The sequence below is a fragment of the Papio anubis genome, chromosome 3 (genome assembly GCF_008728515.1).
Source record: "Papio anubis isolate 15944 chromosome 3, Panubis1.0, whole genome shotgun sequence".
Classification (NCBI taxonomy): Eukaryota; Metazoa; Chordata; class Mammalia; order Primates; family Cercopithecidae; genus Papio; species Papio anubis.
The window spans coordinates 61561744-61581646 of record NC_044978.1 but is presented as its reverse complement, the minus strand read 5'-3'; the positions used below and the strand labels follow the sequence as shown (position 1 = coordinate 61581646).

At 38.3% G+C, this 19903-nt stretch overlaps 1 protein-coding gene across 6 annotated transcripts in view; it reads right to left on the bottom strand.

Moving 5' to 3' along the window:
* Positions 1-2846: 2846 nt before the first annotated feature.
* MFSD8 (major facilitator superfamily domain containing 8) overlaps positions 2847-19903 on the bottom strand; it is a 55742-nt gene continuing 38685 nt past the window's right edge. For 4 of the 6 annotated variants that reach the window (XM_031664276.1, XM_031664274.1, XM_031664277.1 and 1 more), the window contains 4 exons: positions 19048-19182; positions 8945-9048; positions 8609-8856; positions 2847-5863 (listed from right to left, as the gene is read on the bottom strand). In XM_031664276.1, the coding sequence (XP_031520136.1) occupies positions 5657-5863; positions 8609-8856; positions 8945-9048; positions 19048-19182 (694 nt within the window). In that variant the 3' untranslated portion in view covers positions 2847-5656. Of the gene's footprint in view, positions 5864-8554; positions 8857-8944; positions 9049-19047; positions 19183-19903 lie in introns of those variants that run through there. The other 2 variants (XR_004182687.1, XM_031664278.1) reach the window with 2 other exon arrangements.

Sequence of the window (19903 nt, the reverse complement as noted above, 5' to 3'; positions counted from 1 at the left end):
CATTTCCACTAAAAATAGAAAAAAAAAAAAAAAAAAGCCAGGCGTGGTGGCGTGCCCCTGTAATCCCAGCTACTCAGGAGGCTGAGGCAGGAGCATTGTTTGAACCCAGGAGTTGGAGGTTGCACTGAGCTGAGATCACGCCACTGCACTCCAGCCTGGGTGACAGAGCAAGACTCCGTCTCAAAATAAATAAATATATATATATCACCTTCTGGATTGTAATTACTTCCTGGAGGTGACATTTAACTTTTTTTTTTTATCCTCTATATATCCTAAAACTTGTAGTTTATATGTACAGACTTGGTTAGATTCTGGTTTGATGTTTTGGGCAGGACACTTTCACAGATGGTGCTGTGTACTTCCTGCTCCATCAAATCAAGAGGCACATAATGCTAATCCCACTTTTAATGATGTGAACAGTGATCAGTGGGTCCAAGTGTTGTCAGCCTCAACCATCCTTAGAAAGTTCCTCATTAATCTTTCACCCTCATAGTTTCAGCATCCATTGATGAGCGTTGTTCATTATCTCATTTCACTAGAGGTTGCTAAATAGAGATTTTTCCATTATCCCCTCTGTATTTATTAGCTTGCATTCTTCTACAGAAAAGAACTTTCCTTCAATATTTGTTTACTCTGATGTTCGGGTATAGGAGAGGCAGAATAGATGCTTCATTCTTTATTTTCTGGGTTTTGTTGTTGTTGTTGAGACAGAGTCTCACTTTGTTGCCCAGACTGGAGTGCAGTGGCATGATCTCAACTCACTGCAACCTCTGCCTCCCGGGTTCAAGCGATTCTCCTGCCTCAGCCTCCTGAGCAGTTGGGACTACAGGCATGCGCCATCACTCTCGGCTAATTTTTTGTATTTTAGTAGAGACAGGGTTTCACCATGTTGGCCAGGCTGGTCTCAAACTCCTGACCTCAGGTGATCCTCCCGCCTCTGCTTCCCAAAGTGCTGGGATTACAGGTGTGAGCCACAGCTATTTTCTGGTTTTCAGAATAAAGAGCGAACACTCTAGAAGCCTCCAAAGGTGACCAATAAGTTTCTTATTTTTAATATCATTTTGAACTCATGGATTTTCACACATTTGTTTAAATTAACAACAAATACTATTCTACTTTATACGTTAATTACCCCATTTTTTTGGCCTACTGGCCACTTTGAGTCCTCTGTCCTTTTGGCAAGATTTCCGTAGTCTTTGATAACTTCCTTGCCTTCTGGCACAATAAATGTCTCCAGTTCTCCTTGCCCCAGACCTGAAACTAGCCATGTCTACAAGATGCCCAGGATTCTTTTAAGAGAACATGTTACCTTAAATACCTTCTCACTTTTTTTTGAGAGGGAGTCTCACTGTGTTACCCAGGCTGGAGTGCTGTGGCGTGATCTTGACTCATTGCAACCTCTGCCTCCCAGGTTCAAGCGATTCTCCTGCCTCAGCCTGCAGAGTAGCTGGGATTACAGGTGCCCGCCACCACGCCCGGCTGATTTTTGTATTTTTAGTAGACACAGGGTTTCACCATGTTGGCCAGGCTGGTCTCGAACTCCTGACCTCAGGTGTTCCACCTGCCTCGGCCTCCTGAAGTGCTGGGATTACTGACATGAGCCACTATGCCCAGCTACTTTTCTTAAATAAAGCCCAAAATACCTAATATGGAACAGTACCAGGCTTTTAACATTGGTGTATCACAAATAAATACTTGTTATACTTGCAGATGGTAAACTGATCCCTTCAGAGCTTGGAGTTGATTGATAGGGCCTGTATTGGCTAGAGAAGCTGGGTACAAACGATTTCATCCATTTCCATAATGGGGCATATAATATTTCCTATGAGTGCAATGATGTGAAAACAGCTGGGAGGGGTAGTGGGCATATATTTTTTGTCAGCAAACCTTTCTTTGGTGGAATCTCCTTTTCATCCAGTTATGTCTGTTTAGACCATGTAATTGGGACAAGCTCCACTGGGTTCTTCCCCTCCTCCCTCCCACACTGCATTTCCAGAATGGATGTGTGATCTATGTCTGGGTTAGTAGAAGAGTCTATTCTCATGTGGTCAATTCAGGGATATGTACATGAGCTAAACTCGGCTACTTCATGTTTTTTCTGGTACTACTACCCAAGACATTTTTCTCTAGAATTGTGAGCTATAAGGATGTTGTGTGCCTAGGGCTGCCAGTGGTCCTCTTCCTACAACATGGACGGCATCTGAAAATAAGGTCAAGCAGAGACATGTAGAACTCAAAGAAAAGAGTCCTGATGACATTTGGACTCTAGCTCCAACCATGCCTAAATGGAATTCTCAAACTTTTAGTTGCACAAGAAGTCATACTTGGGGCCTACAAAGCCTTGCATTGTCCCTGTATAGACTCAGCTAATATTAGGCTTCTTCTCAACCACTATAGTCCACCCACCTTGGACCTATTTTTAGTTCTGTGAAAGCTCCAAGATCTTCCCACCTCCAGGGCTTTGTACACACTGCATTCTGCCTGAAAACTACCTGTCCCACTCTTCACCAATCCAAATTGTTCTCTTCCACCAGGTCTTAGCTAATCATTTATTCCCGGAGAAACATGCCTGACTCTCCTGTTCAGGTCAGGTTCCCTGTTAATCATATTCACCCTCATAGCTCTCTATGCTTCTCTCTCATCACCCTTCCCTCAATCATAATCATCTGTGAAATCATCTTGTGAATATCTGACTTTCTTGCTGGTACATAAGCCTCATGAAGGTTGGAGCTCCGTGTGTTTTGTTTACTGCACAATCCCCCAAATGACATGGTAATTCGCACATAGGGGGTACTTCCTTAAATATGTATGGAAAGCACGACTAAATACAGTTTTAAAGCTTAAGGTACATATGCAAAATAATCTTGTTTATTAGAAAATGGACATTCACAATGTAAAGTAAATATTAAATTACAAATAAGTCTTCAATAGTCAAAAATGGTGCCCAGAATTTCTTCTCAAAATAAGTTAACCTATTCTTAAACAGATGCAGACAAGCAATTTATCCTTGTCAAAACAAAAAATTAACAGTTTCACTTTATGTAAGAGATAAGTTTTATATGAACCAGAAGAGTTTATTTTTAAATGTAAAGCTGAACAAGATAGAATAGAGATGCTTCGTGAAGTTATAAATCCCTTCAAAATATGAAAATCATCCTTTCAAGTTTAAATTTATGTTTTCAAAAACATATTTTCTCTTCCTAAATATGTACTACTCTTAACAATGTATCATACCTTAAAATCTCCTGTTGTCATTTTCTCTTTATACTCAACTTGGCCTACTCAAGAAGACATCAACAGAGTGATTTTTTCCCTCAAACTTTACCTCCTTGCTCTTTTCTCAATCCCGTGTTACTTCCTTTCGCCTTCTTTTGTGCCAAGATGAGCAAGGTATAAACCTCCAAAGAAGAAAATGCTCCAAAGAAAATGCTCTCAATAAAAAGGAAAGTAACAGTCATTTATGCAAGGTTAAGTTTATCTAAATATTAATCAATATTATAAACCTTTGAAAGCTGGGAAACTTCTGTTTTTGCTGGAAACAGGCTATTATGCTACGACAAAAGCTCCAGTCACTGAGCTTATGTTGCCCAAATATTTCTGCTAATAGGAGTCACTGATATGGTTAAGTTATCCTACAATTAGTAACTAATTGAAACTGTAACTTTCTGGGCTATTTTCCTCACTATGAAAAATACAGTGGTTAAGACTGTGGACTTTAAGGATAGACTGTTACAAAGACAAGTAACTTTTCTGTGCCTCCATTCTTTCCTCTATAAAATGGGAATCATAATAGTATTTTTACTCCATAAGACTGCTGTAAGAATTAAATTATATGTTACACATTACCTGGAATGTGGAAAGCACTCTGCAAATTTTGCTCTTATCATTTTCATCACTACCATTATTCTTGTTATTTCTGTCATGCACACTATGCAAACCAACGGTGGAGTTTACTCTTTAAGATTAGAAGTGGCCCAAAAAATGTAAGACAGAGAAAGCAGCTGCAGAATAATAGGTAAGAGGGATCCCAGACTTGACCAAATAGCCAGAAACCTGGCTACAGTTCTGAGAAATCTATGGAAGCAGTCTTGCTATGGGTGGAAGAGGAGCGTGAACAGTCTTCAAAATTTAATCGTAGAATAATTCTATCAAATTAAGCCCTTTATTAGAGCTGAAAAAATTGAGTGTAAGAGCACAGCAAGTTTAGCATAAAGTGCAGATTATACATTTTTAAATTTTTGTTTTTATTTTATTTTTTGTAGAGACAGGGTCTCACTTTGTTTCCCAAGCTGGTCTTGAACTCCTGGCCTCAAGCAATCCTCCTGCCTTGGCCTTCCAAAGTGCTGGGATTACAGGCGTGAGACACTGCACCCAGTCTATAAAGTGCAGATTATAGTGTTTATTCTCAGATTTGAAAATATTTCTAACTTAAAGTAGAAAACATTTGGAAAAGTGTTTAGAAATATTTCTGCATTTTCTGTAACACTGCTTATCCATATACACAGTTCTCTACTAGTTCCTTTTATCAGCATTCAACTTATGTAGAGGGAGAAGTTAAACATACAGTGTTATTTAGCCAACTTCAGGTAAACTCAGTAAATTGTTAGATTAAAGCCATTTTGCCTCAAATACTTATTAGCCTGACTAGGTTGGGGCTGTCAGGGACCATCCAAATTAAAAATCCAACTAAAATTCTGCAGCTCTAAACAACTATGCAGACATAGATTGAAAAATGTTGTGTTCCTCCCCACCACTACTGAGAGATGGGAAAAATTGAAGTAAATTAATTAATGTTTTACTAATTAAATGTTTTTCTCCAGTTTAAGGGGGTAGAAAAATAGCAATAATTTTAATAAACCATTTACTGTACTGTTTTGTATATATATACAATAACACATATCTGGATTATGTTTCTAATGTGAATTATTGGCATTTGAAAGAAAGTAGGTAACCCTATTAGGCTAATAGGCAGTGAAGTATCTTGATCTCTTAATCCTCTGTATTGCTCAAATATTAGCATTATTCATCCTCATTTATGAATGTAGGGGTTACTTACTGAAACCCTGAACTAAAATAAGGCATAGGTGCAGTATTAGAAGACTCATAGAAGGCAAGGTAGGATGTTAGGCATGCTAAATGGAAAATATAAGTGTTATAATTTTTATTTCATAAGGGAACTTGATAATAGAAAATATATTTTTTTATAAATAAAAAGTAGGTGTCTGAATAAAAATACCTCTACTTGAGTTTTTTAGATTCTATAATTTTATTCTGCTATAGCTAATTCTTAACAGAACCCTCTTTCTGGTTCCACTGTATATCATTTTAATGACACTTCTGCAGTTGGTATTAAGAATACAACTTCACATTTATACATCGTTGTCCGTCACTCATTAGTTCATGCAACCACAAAAAGGTGTTATAAGAATAATTTTCATTCTGAGATAAGGAAATTATGATCTAGTATGTTTTTATATAACCTACTATTCACAATCACATGTAGAATTCTCTCTGTTATTCAACATATGTTCTTGTTCTTCAAAATCTGCAATATCTGTAGTCTGATTCTTGGAGACTGGCTCATCACAATTGTCTAGAAGAGCTTTAGCCAGGAAGTGCCACACAGCAAGTAGTTTCCATCACAGTCTTAGCTAGTTTATTCCTGAATCCTCCCATACCTTACAGAAAGAGCAATGAGTCTTCTGTAAACCACTCCCAGGAGTGTGATGGTGAGCACTACTATTCCACACATCAGGCTGAATGCCCATCGTGGTCCCCAGTGAGCATACACTTGGCTGATGAACATAGGCCCAAGAATCCGGGCTCCACTTCCAGATGCTGTTAACCAGCCCATGTATACACCCTGTTGGGGTGAAATGGGGGACAAGCAGATTGATATTGGGGTTTAGTTATTTAAAAGCAAAGAAATGGTATTACCAAACTACAGCAAACTAACAATCGCTTTCTCCATCTTTTACTTTTAAATTAAACATAAAATGCCTCCTATAAATATAGCATTTGATATCAAGTCAGATTAAGAAAAATAAAAGGAGTGTAAAGGGAAAACTTAATGTCTGCTGAAGCCCTGGGAATAATAAAATTCATTGAAATACCTTTTAAAGCTAACACTTATTTTGTAACTGCTACATGCCAGTCACTGAGGTAGGTGCTTTACATACATCATTTGTAATGTTCATAAGTTTCGATGACAGGTGTTATCCCCGTTTAACAAAGGTAGAAACTGAAACTCAGAAAGTTTAAGTAACTTGTTCAAGAAGTTTGAAGCCATATTTGGCTGACTCCACTGTGCCATTTTACACTCTACCACAATGCCACTCCTACAACTTCTGTATCCAAAACCATAATCCACATAAACTGCCCAAGAATGTTCAGGGCAGCATTGCTTTTAATAGCCTCAAATTGGAAACAACCTAAATGTCACTAGTAGATTAAGTGAATAAACTATGGTATACTTAATAACTGGAATGCTAAGCAGCTACTTATATTTTTAAAATTTTTCCTTGCCCTGTCTTATGGTACTAATAAGCAGCTATTTACAAGAATAAAGCCTTATATAGAGACAGTAAAATCTTCTGAAAACATCTGTATACACTGACATGGAAAGAAAGCTATAACATATTAAGTAAAAAAAAAAAAAACCTATCAAGAAGCAGAAACAAGTATATATCCATGTGATATAGTCCATTTCTCCCTTTTTCTAAAAAAAGGTACAAATGTGGATATGTTTGGATATGGATAGAAAAATGTCTTAAAGCATACAAATTAAGTTAACAGTGGTTGACTTTGGTGAGGTGAAGCTAAGGGGAGCCTCCATTTTCTGTTAAATACATTTCTAAATTATTTGAATTTTGTCACAACCATTATATATTGCTTTGGTAATTAACAAGCTTTTATTCTTAATTTTGAAAAATTAAAAATATAATCTATTAGGTTAAAAACAAACCCAGAAATTATTACTGAAATGTTGTATCTACTCCTTATAACTTGAAAACAGGGGTATTCATTTTTTCTCCTCTTTGCCTTATTTCAATAGAGAAACACTAATTTCTGCTCTGAAAACGTAAAGCTATTTATTTATTTATTTTTTGAGACGGAGTCTCGCTCCGTTGCCCAGGCTGGAGTGCAGTGGCGCGGTCTCTGCTCACTGCAAGCTCCACCTCCCGGGTTTATGCCATTCTCCTGTCTCAGCCTCTCAAGTAGCTGGGACTACAGGCAGGCACCACCACGCCTGGCTAACTTTTTCTATTTTTAGTAGAGACGGGGTTTCATCATGTTAGCCAGAATGGTCTCGATCTCCTGACCTTGTGATCCGCCCACCTTGGCCTCCCAAAGTGCTAGGATTACAGGCGTGAGCCATGGTGCCCGGCCGCTATTTAATTTTTAAAGAGGAAAATAATATTTTTATTTTGTGGCCATTTAAATGACTATTATTAAAAAGAGTTACAAGTGAGCAGGCACGGTGGCTCGTACCTGTAAACCCAGCACTTTGGGAGGTCAAGGCGGGAGGATCGCTTGAGCTCAGGAGTTTGAGACCAGCCTGGCCAACATGGTGAAACCCCATCGGTACAAAAATACAAAAATTAGCCAGGCCCCACGGTGCACACCTGTGGTCCCAGTTACTCGGGAGGCTGAGGCACAAGAATTGTTTGAGCCCAGGAAGCAGAGGTTGTAGTGGGCCGAGATCGCACCACTGCACTCCAGCCTGGGCGACAGAGAAAGACTGTCTCAAAAAAATTTAAAAAAGAGTCAGAAGCAAAACCTGGAAATAATCTAAATGTATAATAATAGGAAAATGATTGCAAATACACGATGGTACATACATAAAATGGAATATAATGTTTACATTAAAAATAATTCTCTAAGAGAAAATTAAATGGTATGGGAGCATAGTCACAATGCATTATTATTTTTTTAAAGCAGATTACAAAACAGTATCCATGATACTATTTTTAAAATCCTATTTTTGTGGTAAATGCATGTACACATATAAGTATAGATAAAAGACTGGAAGTAGAAATGTAATTTTGCCAAAATGTTGGTAGCAACTGTCTCATTGAAATTTTTCATTTTCCTTCTACATTGTTGCTAATTTTCTATAAAAACATGGAAAATTTATTTAAAAATTATAAAATATACATAGCTGCTGTAAACTTTTAAGACTATCGTGTTTTTAATCTCTTAGTAATTGCCTGGGGCTAGATGAAATTAAGCCTAGGTTCAAATCTGGTTATCAATTTTGGTTGCCTAACTCTAGCCTAGTTTAAGAATGAGTTTTAGAAATTTACACCTCAAAAAAAAAAAAAAAATTACACCTCAGATTATTTTTTTCCTATGAAAATGATTTTGAGCTCCCTAATCTCTGAGTTCAAAACATCTTTGAGTTATAGCTTAGGGTACTGTTTGTAAATTTCAACATATAAATCTTGCAAACACTTTATAGAAGTTGTGGGATTTTTAAAAAATTTAAATGCTAAATATGATAAAAATCCCTCAAATCAGTCTGTGTAAAAATAGAGAATGGCAGCAAAAAATGTGAGTGCTTACAAGTATATTTTCTATAATTGCAATGTCAGGCTACCTGGCTTACCTGAGGTTTTGGTCCTAGAACTTTTGAATATAGAGTATAGGACATAAGGTTGCAGACTGGATAGCCTACTCCAATTAGCACAACTGATGTAAGGAACTGGGCCAGATGGATCACCGGGGTGTAGAGGCACCAGGCTTGTTCAATTGAGCAACCAGTTGGTCTTTCATTGTCATCTTCCATTGGAGACTTCCAAAGACCAATAATAATTTCCCCAAATGTGGTATTAGGGATTGAATTATTGTGCAAATCTGTAAAAACAAAATCATTGCAGTGCATTACTTGTTGATTTTAGATAAATAACAGAGGCTAACATTATAGAATTATGTATGGCTATACCTTCCCACTGTATTTTGGGAAACTGATTTCCCCAAGGTAACAAGATAAAGAAGCCAACCCATACAACGATGAGTCCTCCCAGTAGAATAGCACGCTCGCCAATCCTGTTAAAGAACAGAAACTCTGTAATTTTAAAATGAAACATTATAACATAGCTTCATTACTTTCATAATTTTAAAAACTAAAAATAATATCTTGTACTTTGTACTTTCAATGATATATCCATTAAAAAGAATGCTAAATATAATTTTCCACTAAAAATAACCAGGACTCCTCTGAAAAATGGCTGACTTAAGGTCTGGGACACAAAAAGTAGAAGAGCTCAGATCTTTCACAGCAAAAAGCACAGAAGTTATCAGTTACTACTCGGTCGTATAAGTCTTTTTGACTCAGCCAATTTGAAGAAGCTGGCCAAAAATGTGACACTGTGAGTACTAAAACAGAATAATAATGGCAATGGATTGAAACACACAAAAGTATTATCATCTGTAGCCTGGTATAGTGGCTCACGCCTATAACCCCAGCACTTTGGGAGGCCAAAGCGGGAGGACTGTTTGATGCCAGAAGTTCAAAACCAGCCTGGGCAACATAGCAAGACCCCATCTCTACGCAAAATTTAAAAAATTAGCCGGGAGTGGTATCTGGTGCCTGTAGTTCTAGCTACTCAGGAGGTTGAGGCAGGAGGATTACTTGAGCCCAGGAGGTCAAGCCTACAGTGAGCTGTGATGGCACCACTGCACTCCAGACTGGATGACAGAGCAAGACCCTGTCTCTAAAAAAAAAAAAAAAAGTGTTATAATCTATGAATTCATAGTATATTAAAATACAGTACTCTTTGGTCAGTTTCTGAGGATGTTAGGGAAACAACTCATTATTTTAAAAACCAGTTTATAAAATAATCAAGCCGGCCGGGCGCGGTGGCTCAAGCCTGTAATCCCAGCACTTTGGGAGGCCGAGACGGGCGGATCACGAGGTCAGGAGATCGAGACCATCCTGGCTAACACGGTGAAACCCCGTCTCTATTAAATACAAAAAAACTAGCTGGGCGAGGTGGCAGGCGCCTGTAGTCCCAGCTACTCGGGAGGCTGAGGCAGGAGAATGGCGTGAACCCGGGAGGCGGAGCTTGCAGTGAGCGGAGATCCGGCCACTGCACTCCAGCCTGGGCGACAGAGTGAGACTCCGTCTCAAAAAAAAAAATAAATAAATAAAATAAAATAATCAAGCCTTTATCCTGCTTTTCCTATACAACTGTAGCTCAGGTTAACCAAATAGTTGGTGAGATAAAGATTCTCTTTATGGTAAGTATTCTAGCAAATAAATAAAGGAATGATAGAATTAAAATACCAGAATTTTGCAATGATCCATTAATGAATTAATGGATCTATGGAATAATCAATGGCTACTTACATGTCAAGAAGAGATAAACATTATATTTCTTCTGATATAAGCACATATCCCCACCTATAAAGTATTCTTGCCAAAAAATTGAACCCAAATTTCATCAAGCTTCTAGATGCAAGTACTAGTTTTTAAGAAATACAGCAATCATGTCATCTGCAAACAGAGACAATCTAACTTCATTTCCTAATTGAATATCCTTTATTTCTTTCTCTTGCCTGATTGCCCTGGTTAGAACTTCCAATACTATGTTGAATAGGAGAGATGAGAGAGGGAAGGGAATGCTTCCAGTTTTACTTTATCCAGTATGATACTGGCTGTGGGTTTGTCATAAATAGCTCTTATTATTTTGAGATACGTTCCATCAATATCAGTTTATTGAGTGTTTTTTAGCATGAAGGGTATTGAATTATATCAAAGGCCTTTTCTGCATCTATTGAGATAATCATGTGGTTTTTGTCATTGGTTCTGTTTATGAGATGGATTACATTTACTGATTTGTGTGTGTTGAACCAGCCTTGCATCCCAGGGATGAAGCAGATTTGATCGTGGTGGATAAGCTTTTTGATGTGCTGCTGGATTTGGTTTGCCAGTATTTTATTTTTTTTATTTTTATTTATTTATTTTTATTTTATTATTATTATTATTATTATTTTGAGACGGAGTCCCAGGCTGGCGGGCAGTGCTGTGACCTTGGCTCACTGCAAGCTCCGCCTCCTGGGTTCACGCCATTTTCCTGCCTCAGCCTCCCGAGTAGCTGGGACTACAGGTGCCCACCACCACGCCTGGCTAATTTTTTTGTATTTTTAGTAGAGATGGGGTTTCACTGTGTTAGCAAGGATGGTCTCGATCTCCTGACCTTGTGATCCACCCATCTTGGTCTCCCAAAGTGCTGGGATTACAGGCGTGAGCCACCGTGCCTGGCCTCGGTTTGCCAGTATTTTATCGAGGATTTTCGCATCGATGTTCATCAGGGATATTGGCCTTAAATTTTCTTTTTTTGTTGTGTCTCTGCCAGGTTTTGGTATCAGGATGATGCTGGCTTCATAAAATGAGTTAGGGAGGAGGCGCTCTTTTTCTATTGTTTGGCGTAGTTTCAGAAGGAATGGTACCAGCTCCTCTTTGTTCCTCTGGTAGAATTCGGCTGTGAATTCATCTGGTCCTGGGCTTTTTTTGGTTGGTAGGCTATTAATTACTGCCTCAACATCAGAACTTGTTATTGGTTGATTTCAGGGATTCGACTTCTTCCTGGTTTAGTCTTGGGAGGGTGTATGTGTCCAGGAATTTATCCATGTCTTCTAGATTTTCTAGTTTATTTGCCTAGAGGTGTTTATAGTATTTAGTTTGTATTTCTGTGGGATAAGTGGTGCCCAAAATCTCCTTAAGCTGACAAGCAACTTCAGCAAAGTCTCAGGATACAAAATCAATGTGCAAAAATCACAAGCATTCCTATACACCAATAATAGACAAACAGAGAGTCAAATCAAGAGTGAATTGCCATTCACAATTGCTACAAAGAGAATAAAATACCTAGGAATCCAACTTACAAGGGATGTGAAGAACCTCTTCAAGGAGAACTACAAACCACTGCTCAAGGACATAAGAGAGGACACAAACAAATGGAAAAACATTCCATGCTCATGGATAGGAAGAATCAATATTGTGAAAATGGCCACACTGTCCAAAGTAATGTATAGATTCAATGCTATCCCCATCAAGCTACCATTGACTTTCTTCACAGAATTAGAAAAAAACTACTTTAAATTTCATATGGAACCAAAACAGAGCCCATATAGCCAAGAGAATCCTAAGCAAAAAGAACAAAGCTGGAGTTATCACAATACCGGACTTCAAACTACACTACAAGGCTACAGTAACCAAAACAGCATGGTTCTTGTATCAAAACAGATATATGGACCAATGGAACAGAACAGAGGCCTCAGACATAACACCACATGTCTACAAGCATCTGATCTTTGACAAACCTGAAAAAACAAGCAACAGGGAAAGGATTCCCTATTTAATAAATGGTGTTGGGAAAACTGGCTAGCCATATGCAGAAAACTGAAACTGGGCCCCTTTTTTATACCTTATGCAAAAGTTAACTCAAGATGGATCAAAGACTTAAACATAAGACCTAAAACCATAAAAACTCTAGAAGAAAACCTAGGCAATACCATTCAGGACATAGGCATGGGCAAAGACTTCATGACTAAAACACCAAAAGCAATGGCAACAAAAACCAAAATTGATAAACGGGATCTAATTAATTAAACTAAAGAGCTTCTGCACAGCAAAATAAACTATCATCAGAGTGAACAAGCAACCTACAGAATGGGAGAAAAATTTTGCAATCTATCCATCTGACAAAGAGCTAATATCTAGAATCTACAAGGAACTTAAACAAATTTACAAGAAAAAAACAACCCCATCAAAAAGTGGGCAAAGGATATGAACAGACACTTCTCAAAAGAAGACATTTATGCAGCCAACAAACGTATGAAAAAAAGCTCATAATCACTGGTCATTAGAGAAATGCATACCAAAATCACAATGAGATACCATCTTACACCAGTTAGAGTGGCAATCATTAAAAAGTCAGGAGACAGATGCTGGAGAGGATGTGGAGAAATAGGAACACTTTCATACTGTTGGTGGGAGTGTAAATTAGTTCAACCATTGTGGAAGACAGTGTGGTGATTCCTCAAGGATCTAGAACCAGAAATACCATTAGACCCAGCAATCCCATTACTGGGTATATACCCAAAGGATTATAAATCATTCTACTATAAAGACACATGCACATGTATGTTTATTGCAGCACTATTCACAAGAGTAAAGACTTGGAAGCAACCCAAATGCCCATCAATGACAGACTGATAAAGAAAATGTAGCACATATATACCATGGAAAACTATGCAGCCATAAAAAAGGACGAGTTCATGTCTTTTGCAGAACATGGATGAAGCTGGAAACCATCATTCTCAGCAAACTAACACAGGAACAGAAAAACAAACACCACATTTTCTCACTCATAAGTGGGAGTTGAACAATGAGAACACATGGACACAGGGAGGGGAACATCACACACGGGGGCCTGCTGGGGGGTGGGGGATAGGGGAGGGATAGCATTAGGAGAAATACCTAATGTAGATGATGGATTGATGGGTGCAGCAAACCACCATGGTACATTTATACCTATGTAACAAACCTGCACATTCTGCACATGTATTTCAGAACTCAAAGTATAATAAAGGCTGAGTGTGGTGGCTCATGCCTGTAATCCAGTACTCTGGGAGGCCGAGGAGGACGGATCAACTGAGGTCAGGAGGTTGAGACCATCCAAGCCAACATGGTGAAACCCTGTCTCTACTAAAAACACAAAAATTAGCTGGGTGTGGTGGCACATGCCTGTAATCCCAGCTACTCGGACTCAGGAAGCTGAGGCAGGGGAATGGCTTGAACCTGGTGGAGGTGGAGGTTGTGGTGAGCCAAGATCGCACCATTGCACTCTAGCCTGGGCAACAAGAGTGAAACTCCATCTCAAAAAAAAAAAGGTATAATTTTAAAAAAAGAAAAAGAAATATAGCAGAAAGGAAAATGTCTTCAAAACACCAATGATGCAAACAGTAAGATCCAAAATGTGGGAAACTATAGTACAAAAATCCTGGTTTATTCAATTTGTAAGAAGAAAAGAGAAAAAAAGACAGAGATGGAGAAGAAACTTATTGATTAAAAGAGACTTAGTAAACTTAAGAGCTTAAATCTAGTGAACACACTGAGAAACAAATACAATAAAACAAAGCCAAAAAGCACTTGAGACAGTGGAGAAAATCTGAATGTTGCGTGAATATGTGATGATATTAACAAATCATTTTTTTGGATGAGATAATATTATTAACTTTGGAGACACATACTGAAATATTTGTGGAAGATATGAATTGATGCCTAGGATCAGCTTCAAAATAATCCAGGTACAGGGGAAAGAGAGTGTGGAATAGCTAGAGGTAGAGATGGAACAGGATTGTCTAAGTGCTTATAATTGTTGAAGCTGGGTAATGAATATTGGAGATGCTCTCTAGACTTTGGTGTATGTTGGAAATTCTGCATAACAGTAAAACATAAAAACAAAACCAAAGTCTTCCAAAATACATGCATTAAAAACCAAACAACCAAACAACTAACAAAAACCCGATGACTTCCACCACCCTCAGAATACCAACAGGCTTCACGTCTTTCTAACCTGATTTATCATTTGCCTTTTCCCTCACTGTGCTCTTGTCAAACCAGCTTTCTGCTTGTTCCTTAAACATACAAAGCTCAGCCTTCTGGGGGAAGAGAGTTCCAGGCCACTGCATGGCTCTTTGCTGACTTCACTAAGGTCTCAGCTTAAATGTAACTTCGTCATATATACCTTCCTTGAGCAGTCTATCAAATACAACATCTCCCCACTTTCCAGCCCTGCCCTTGACTCCTTATTCTCTTCTCTTCTCTTCTTCTTTGTAATACTTATCACTAACTGACTTCACATTTGTGTTTATTGGCTTTCCCCCTACTGGAATACACATGCTTTGAGAGTATAGTATTGGACATTCTGTAAGAATGTATATCAGCCGCACTGCTCTACTTCTGTAGCAAGATGTAATGTACTTCCTATTAACTTTGAATATAACTATGTCTATCTTATATCTTGATCCCTCTACTTGGCTCCATAAGGACAAGAATTCTCATAGAATCCCCACAGCACTGAACCTGATACACTGACTTAACATTTGTTGATTAATTTTAGAAACTTATTAAAGTACATACAGTCTCTGACTTATGAGTATTCAACTTATAATTGTTCAGCTTTACAACAGTGGGAAAGTGATACTCATTCAGTAGAAACCACACTTCAAATTTTGAATTTGGGTATTTTTCCAGACCAGCCATCTGTGGTATGATACTGTTTCATTATGCTGGACAGCAGCAGAGAGCCACAGCTCCCAGTCAGTCACATGATCACAAAGGTAAACATCTAATACCGTAATCTATAGTATACTGTATTTGGCAAATTACATGAGATATCCAACACTTTATTATAAAATACGCTTTGTGTTAGATGATTTAACCTAACTGAAAACTAATGTGTGTTGGAGCGTGTTTAAGGTAGGCTAAGCTAAGCTAAGCTACAATGCTCCGTAGGTTAGGTGTATTAAATGTTTTGTTTTGTTTTGTTTTTTGCTTTTTTTGAGATGGAGTTTTCACTCTTGTCACCCAGGCTGGAATGTAATGGTTCACTGCAACCTCTGCCTCCCGGATTCAAGCGATTCTTGTGCCTCCACCTGCGGAGTAGCTGTGATTACAGGCACCTGCCACCATACGCGGCTAATTTTTGTAATTTTAGTTGAGATGGGGTTTCACCACATTGGCTGGGCTGGTCTCGAACTTCTGACCTCAAGTGACCTTCCCGCCTTGGCCTCCCAAAGTGCTGGGATTGCAGGCGTGAGCCACTGCACGCAGCCTGTATTTTCAACTTTGTGCTATTTTCAACTTGCGATGATCAGTTTATCAGGATGTAGCCCCACTGCAAGTTAAAGAGGATCTGTATTTCAGGAATATTTAAATAGAACTGTCTAAATTCATCAGCTAATGTTCCACCTTAGACTATATGACTGAACTTAATTTTACACAAGCATTTCCCTGAAAATATGTTCCTTACAGTTACACTTTTACAAAATGATTCTTTTTTTAAGAGATGGGTCTTGCTCTGTCACCCAGACTGGAGTATAGTGGTACAATCACAGTTCACTACAGCCTCAAACTCCTGGGCTCAAGCAATCCTCTCACCTCAACCTCCCAAGTAGTTGGGACTACAGGAGTACTCCATCACACCCAGCTAATTGTGTGTGTGTGTGTGTGTGTCTGTGAAGAAATAGGGATCTCATTATATCATAGTGAGATAAGATCTCGCTATGTTGCCCAGGCTGGTCTCAAACTAACTCCTGGGCTGAAATGATCCTCCTGTCTTAGCCTCCTAAATTGCTCGGGTTGCAGACGTGAGCCACTATACCTGGCCAAAATTATTCTTTTATTTATTTGCATTTATTTATCTATTTTGAGATGAAGTCTCACTCTGTTGCCCAGGCTGGAGGGCAGTGGTGTGATCTCGGCTCACTGTTGCAACCTCCACCTCCTGGGCTGAAGCGATTCTCTTGCCTCAGCCTCCTGAGTAGCTGGGACTACAGGCACATGCCACCACACCCTCTATTTTTAGTAGAATTTTTTTTTTATTTTAGTAGAAACATGCCACCATGCCCTGTATTTTTAGTAGAAAAATTTTTGTATTTTTAGTAAAAATGGGGTTGCACCATGTTGGCCAGACTGGTCTCGAACTCCTGACCCCAAATGATCCAGCTGCCTTGGCCTTCCAAAATGCTGGGATTACAGGCATGAGCACCAGGCCCTCAAAATGATTCTTTTAAACAGTGAATAGACATTCTCAAAATAAGACATACAAAAGGCCACTAGGTGTACAAAAAATGTTTGACATCACTAATCATCAGGGAAATGTAAATATGCAAATCAAAACCACAATTAGGTATTCTCTCAACCCAATTAAAATGGCTTTAATCAAAAAGAGGGAATGATGGATGCTGGCGAGGATGTGGAGAAACAGGAACCCTTGTATACTGTTGGTGGGAATGTAAATTAGTAAAACCACTATGGAAAACAGTACAGATGTTCCTCAAAAAAAATTAAAATGGAACTATCATATGAACCAGCAATCCCATTAGTAGGTATATATCTAAAAGAAAGGAAATCAATATATCAAAGACACATCTGCACTCACTCCCATGTTCATTTCAGCACTATTCACAGTCGCCAAAATATGAAACCAACCTAAGTGCCCATCAATGGATGAATGGATAAATGTGGTATATATACACAAGGGAATATTGTTGAGCCATTAAAACCATGAAATCCCATCATTTTGGGTAACATAGATGGAATTAATGGTCATTATGTTAAGTGAAATAAGCCAAGCACAGAAAGACAAATTATCGCATTTTCTCACTCATGTGGGAGCTAAAAAAGTGATTCTCAGGTTGGGCGCGGTGGTTCACGCCTGTAATCCCAGCACTTCGGAAGGCGGAGGCGGGCAGATCATGAGGTCAGGAGATCGAGACCATCCTAATGTGGTGAAACCCCATCTCTACTAAAAATAAAAATAAAAAAATTGTCAGGTGTGATGGCATGTGCCTGTAGTCCCAGCTACTTGGGAGGCTGAGGCGGGAGAATTGCTGGAACCCAGGAGGTAGAGGTTGCAGTAAGCTGAGATCACGCCACTGCACTCCAGCCTGGGCAACAGAGCGAGACTCCGTCATAAAAAAAAAAAAAAAAATTTTAATGAATCTCATGAAGATAGAGAGTAGATTGGTGAGCCCAGGCAACACAGCAAGATCTTATCTCTACAAAAAGTTAAAAAAAAAAAAATTAGCTAGGCATTATGGCACATGCCTATAGTCCTAGTTACTCAGGAGGCTGAGACAGGAGGATTGCTTCAGCCCAGGAGTTTGAGGCTGCCATGAGCTATGATCACACCACTCCACTCCATCCTGGGCAACAGAGTGAGACACCATCTTTTACAAAAAGAAAAAAAAAGAAAAGAAAGAAAAGAGACTAGATTGGTAGTTACCAGAAGCCAGGAATTATAGTGGGAAGGAGGCAATAAACAATAGTTGGTTAATGGGTACAAATATACAGTTAGAAGAAGACCTAGTTTTCAACAGCTCAGTAGGGTGACTATAGTTGGCAATAATTTAGCGTACATGTCAAAAGCTAGAAAAGAGTAATTCAAATGTTCCTAGCATAATGAAAAGGTTAATATTTAAAGTGATGGTATCCTAATTATTTTGATTTGATCTTTATACATTATATGAATGTATCAAAGTATCACACATACCCCAAACATATGTACATCTATCATGTATCAATTAAAAAACACTTATGCTGGACACAGTGGCTCATGCCTGTAATCCCAACACTTTGGGAGACTGAGGCAGGAGGAATGCTTGAGCCCAGGAATGAGACTAGCCTGGGCAACATAGTGAGATACTGTCTCTACAAAAAATAAAAATAAAAGAAATTAGCCAGGTATGGTGGTCATGCCTGTAGTCCCAGCTATTCAGGAGGGTGAGATGAGAGGATCACTTGAGCCCAGCAGGTCAAGGCTGCACTAAGCCATGATTGCACCACTGCATTCCAGCCTCGGCAACAGAACGAGACTTGTCTCAAAAAAAAAAGTGTTGTGTGGTCTGGGAAATGTCACAAATTTTATTTGCCATGATGGATGATTTAGAATATATATACTGTGGATAGACGTTCTAGAATAAGTTTGGTAATCTTAACCAAAATTTTCCAAACTTAACCACTGAATCTTTTTTGTTGCACAATATATATTACAATACAGAACAATGGTTTATGAAATATACTTTCAGGAAAACATAATAGACAAAAGATAAATAAGTCTCACTTTGTGAGAAATTTTGTTTTACCAAAGAAATGCTGTAGGGTATAAAAATATTATGATCTCTTAATAAATTGTAAATCTGTGTCCAAAAAAAGCTTTAGATTATTTTCCTGGTACATCCATTTGCATTGTTAGCTCTGTTTTTTGTTTTATTTTTAAAAAACAGACATAAAACCAAAAATACTTAACTTACTTTTTGGAAAGTAACTTAACTCCTACGAAAATAACAACTGCTTCAACCCCAAGAGCAGCAAGTATTATGCCATTATACAACACAGCTTGTTCTTGAGTCCAGGCATACATATCCATTGTTAATGGAGCAATGATGCTAAGAAAAACCAAAAAAAGTATTCTTATTTAAATCACAGTAACTGTTATACTTAAAGTGAAGTATAAGTTTTAAAAAAGACAGCTACACATTCAAGAATTTGCATGCCTTTTAACAATGACAACAGACTTAAGCAAAAGTTTGAACACATTTTAAGCATGTTGTTGTTACATACCTAAGTTACTAAGTCTGCCTACTCATAGTTTACTTTCTAATGTTTATTTTAATTATATAACTAATATAGCCATATTACAGAAAGTCTGAAACAAAGGAAAAGGAAACAAACCACACCAATCATAATGCCTATCATTCTAACATTACTAAATAATCATGGTTATATTTTTAATTAAATTGGTCTCTTTCAATGCAATAATGTTATATTAAGTTATCAGAATACACTGGATTTTTGAATGTATATATTTTTCTCTTTACCTCTCAATGTCTCTTCCTTTACATGACTATATCCTTCCTTGCCAAGTTTCTCTCCCTACATGCGATCTCTAGTAACTGACTACAAAATGCAATTTATATTTATTGTTTATTATTATTTTTGAGACACCAGAGTCTCACTCTGTCACCTGGGCTGGAATGCAGTGGCATGATCTCGGCTCACTGCAACCTCCATCTCCTGGGTTCAAGTAATTCTCCTGCCTCAGCCTCCTGAGTAGCTGGGACTACAGGTGCCCACCACCATACCCAGCTAATTTTGGTATTTTTAGTA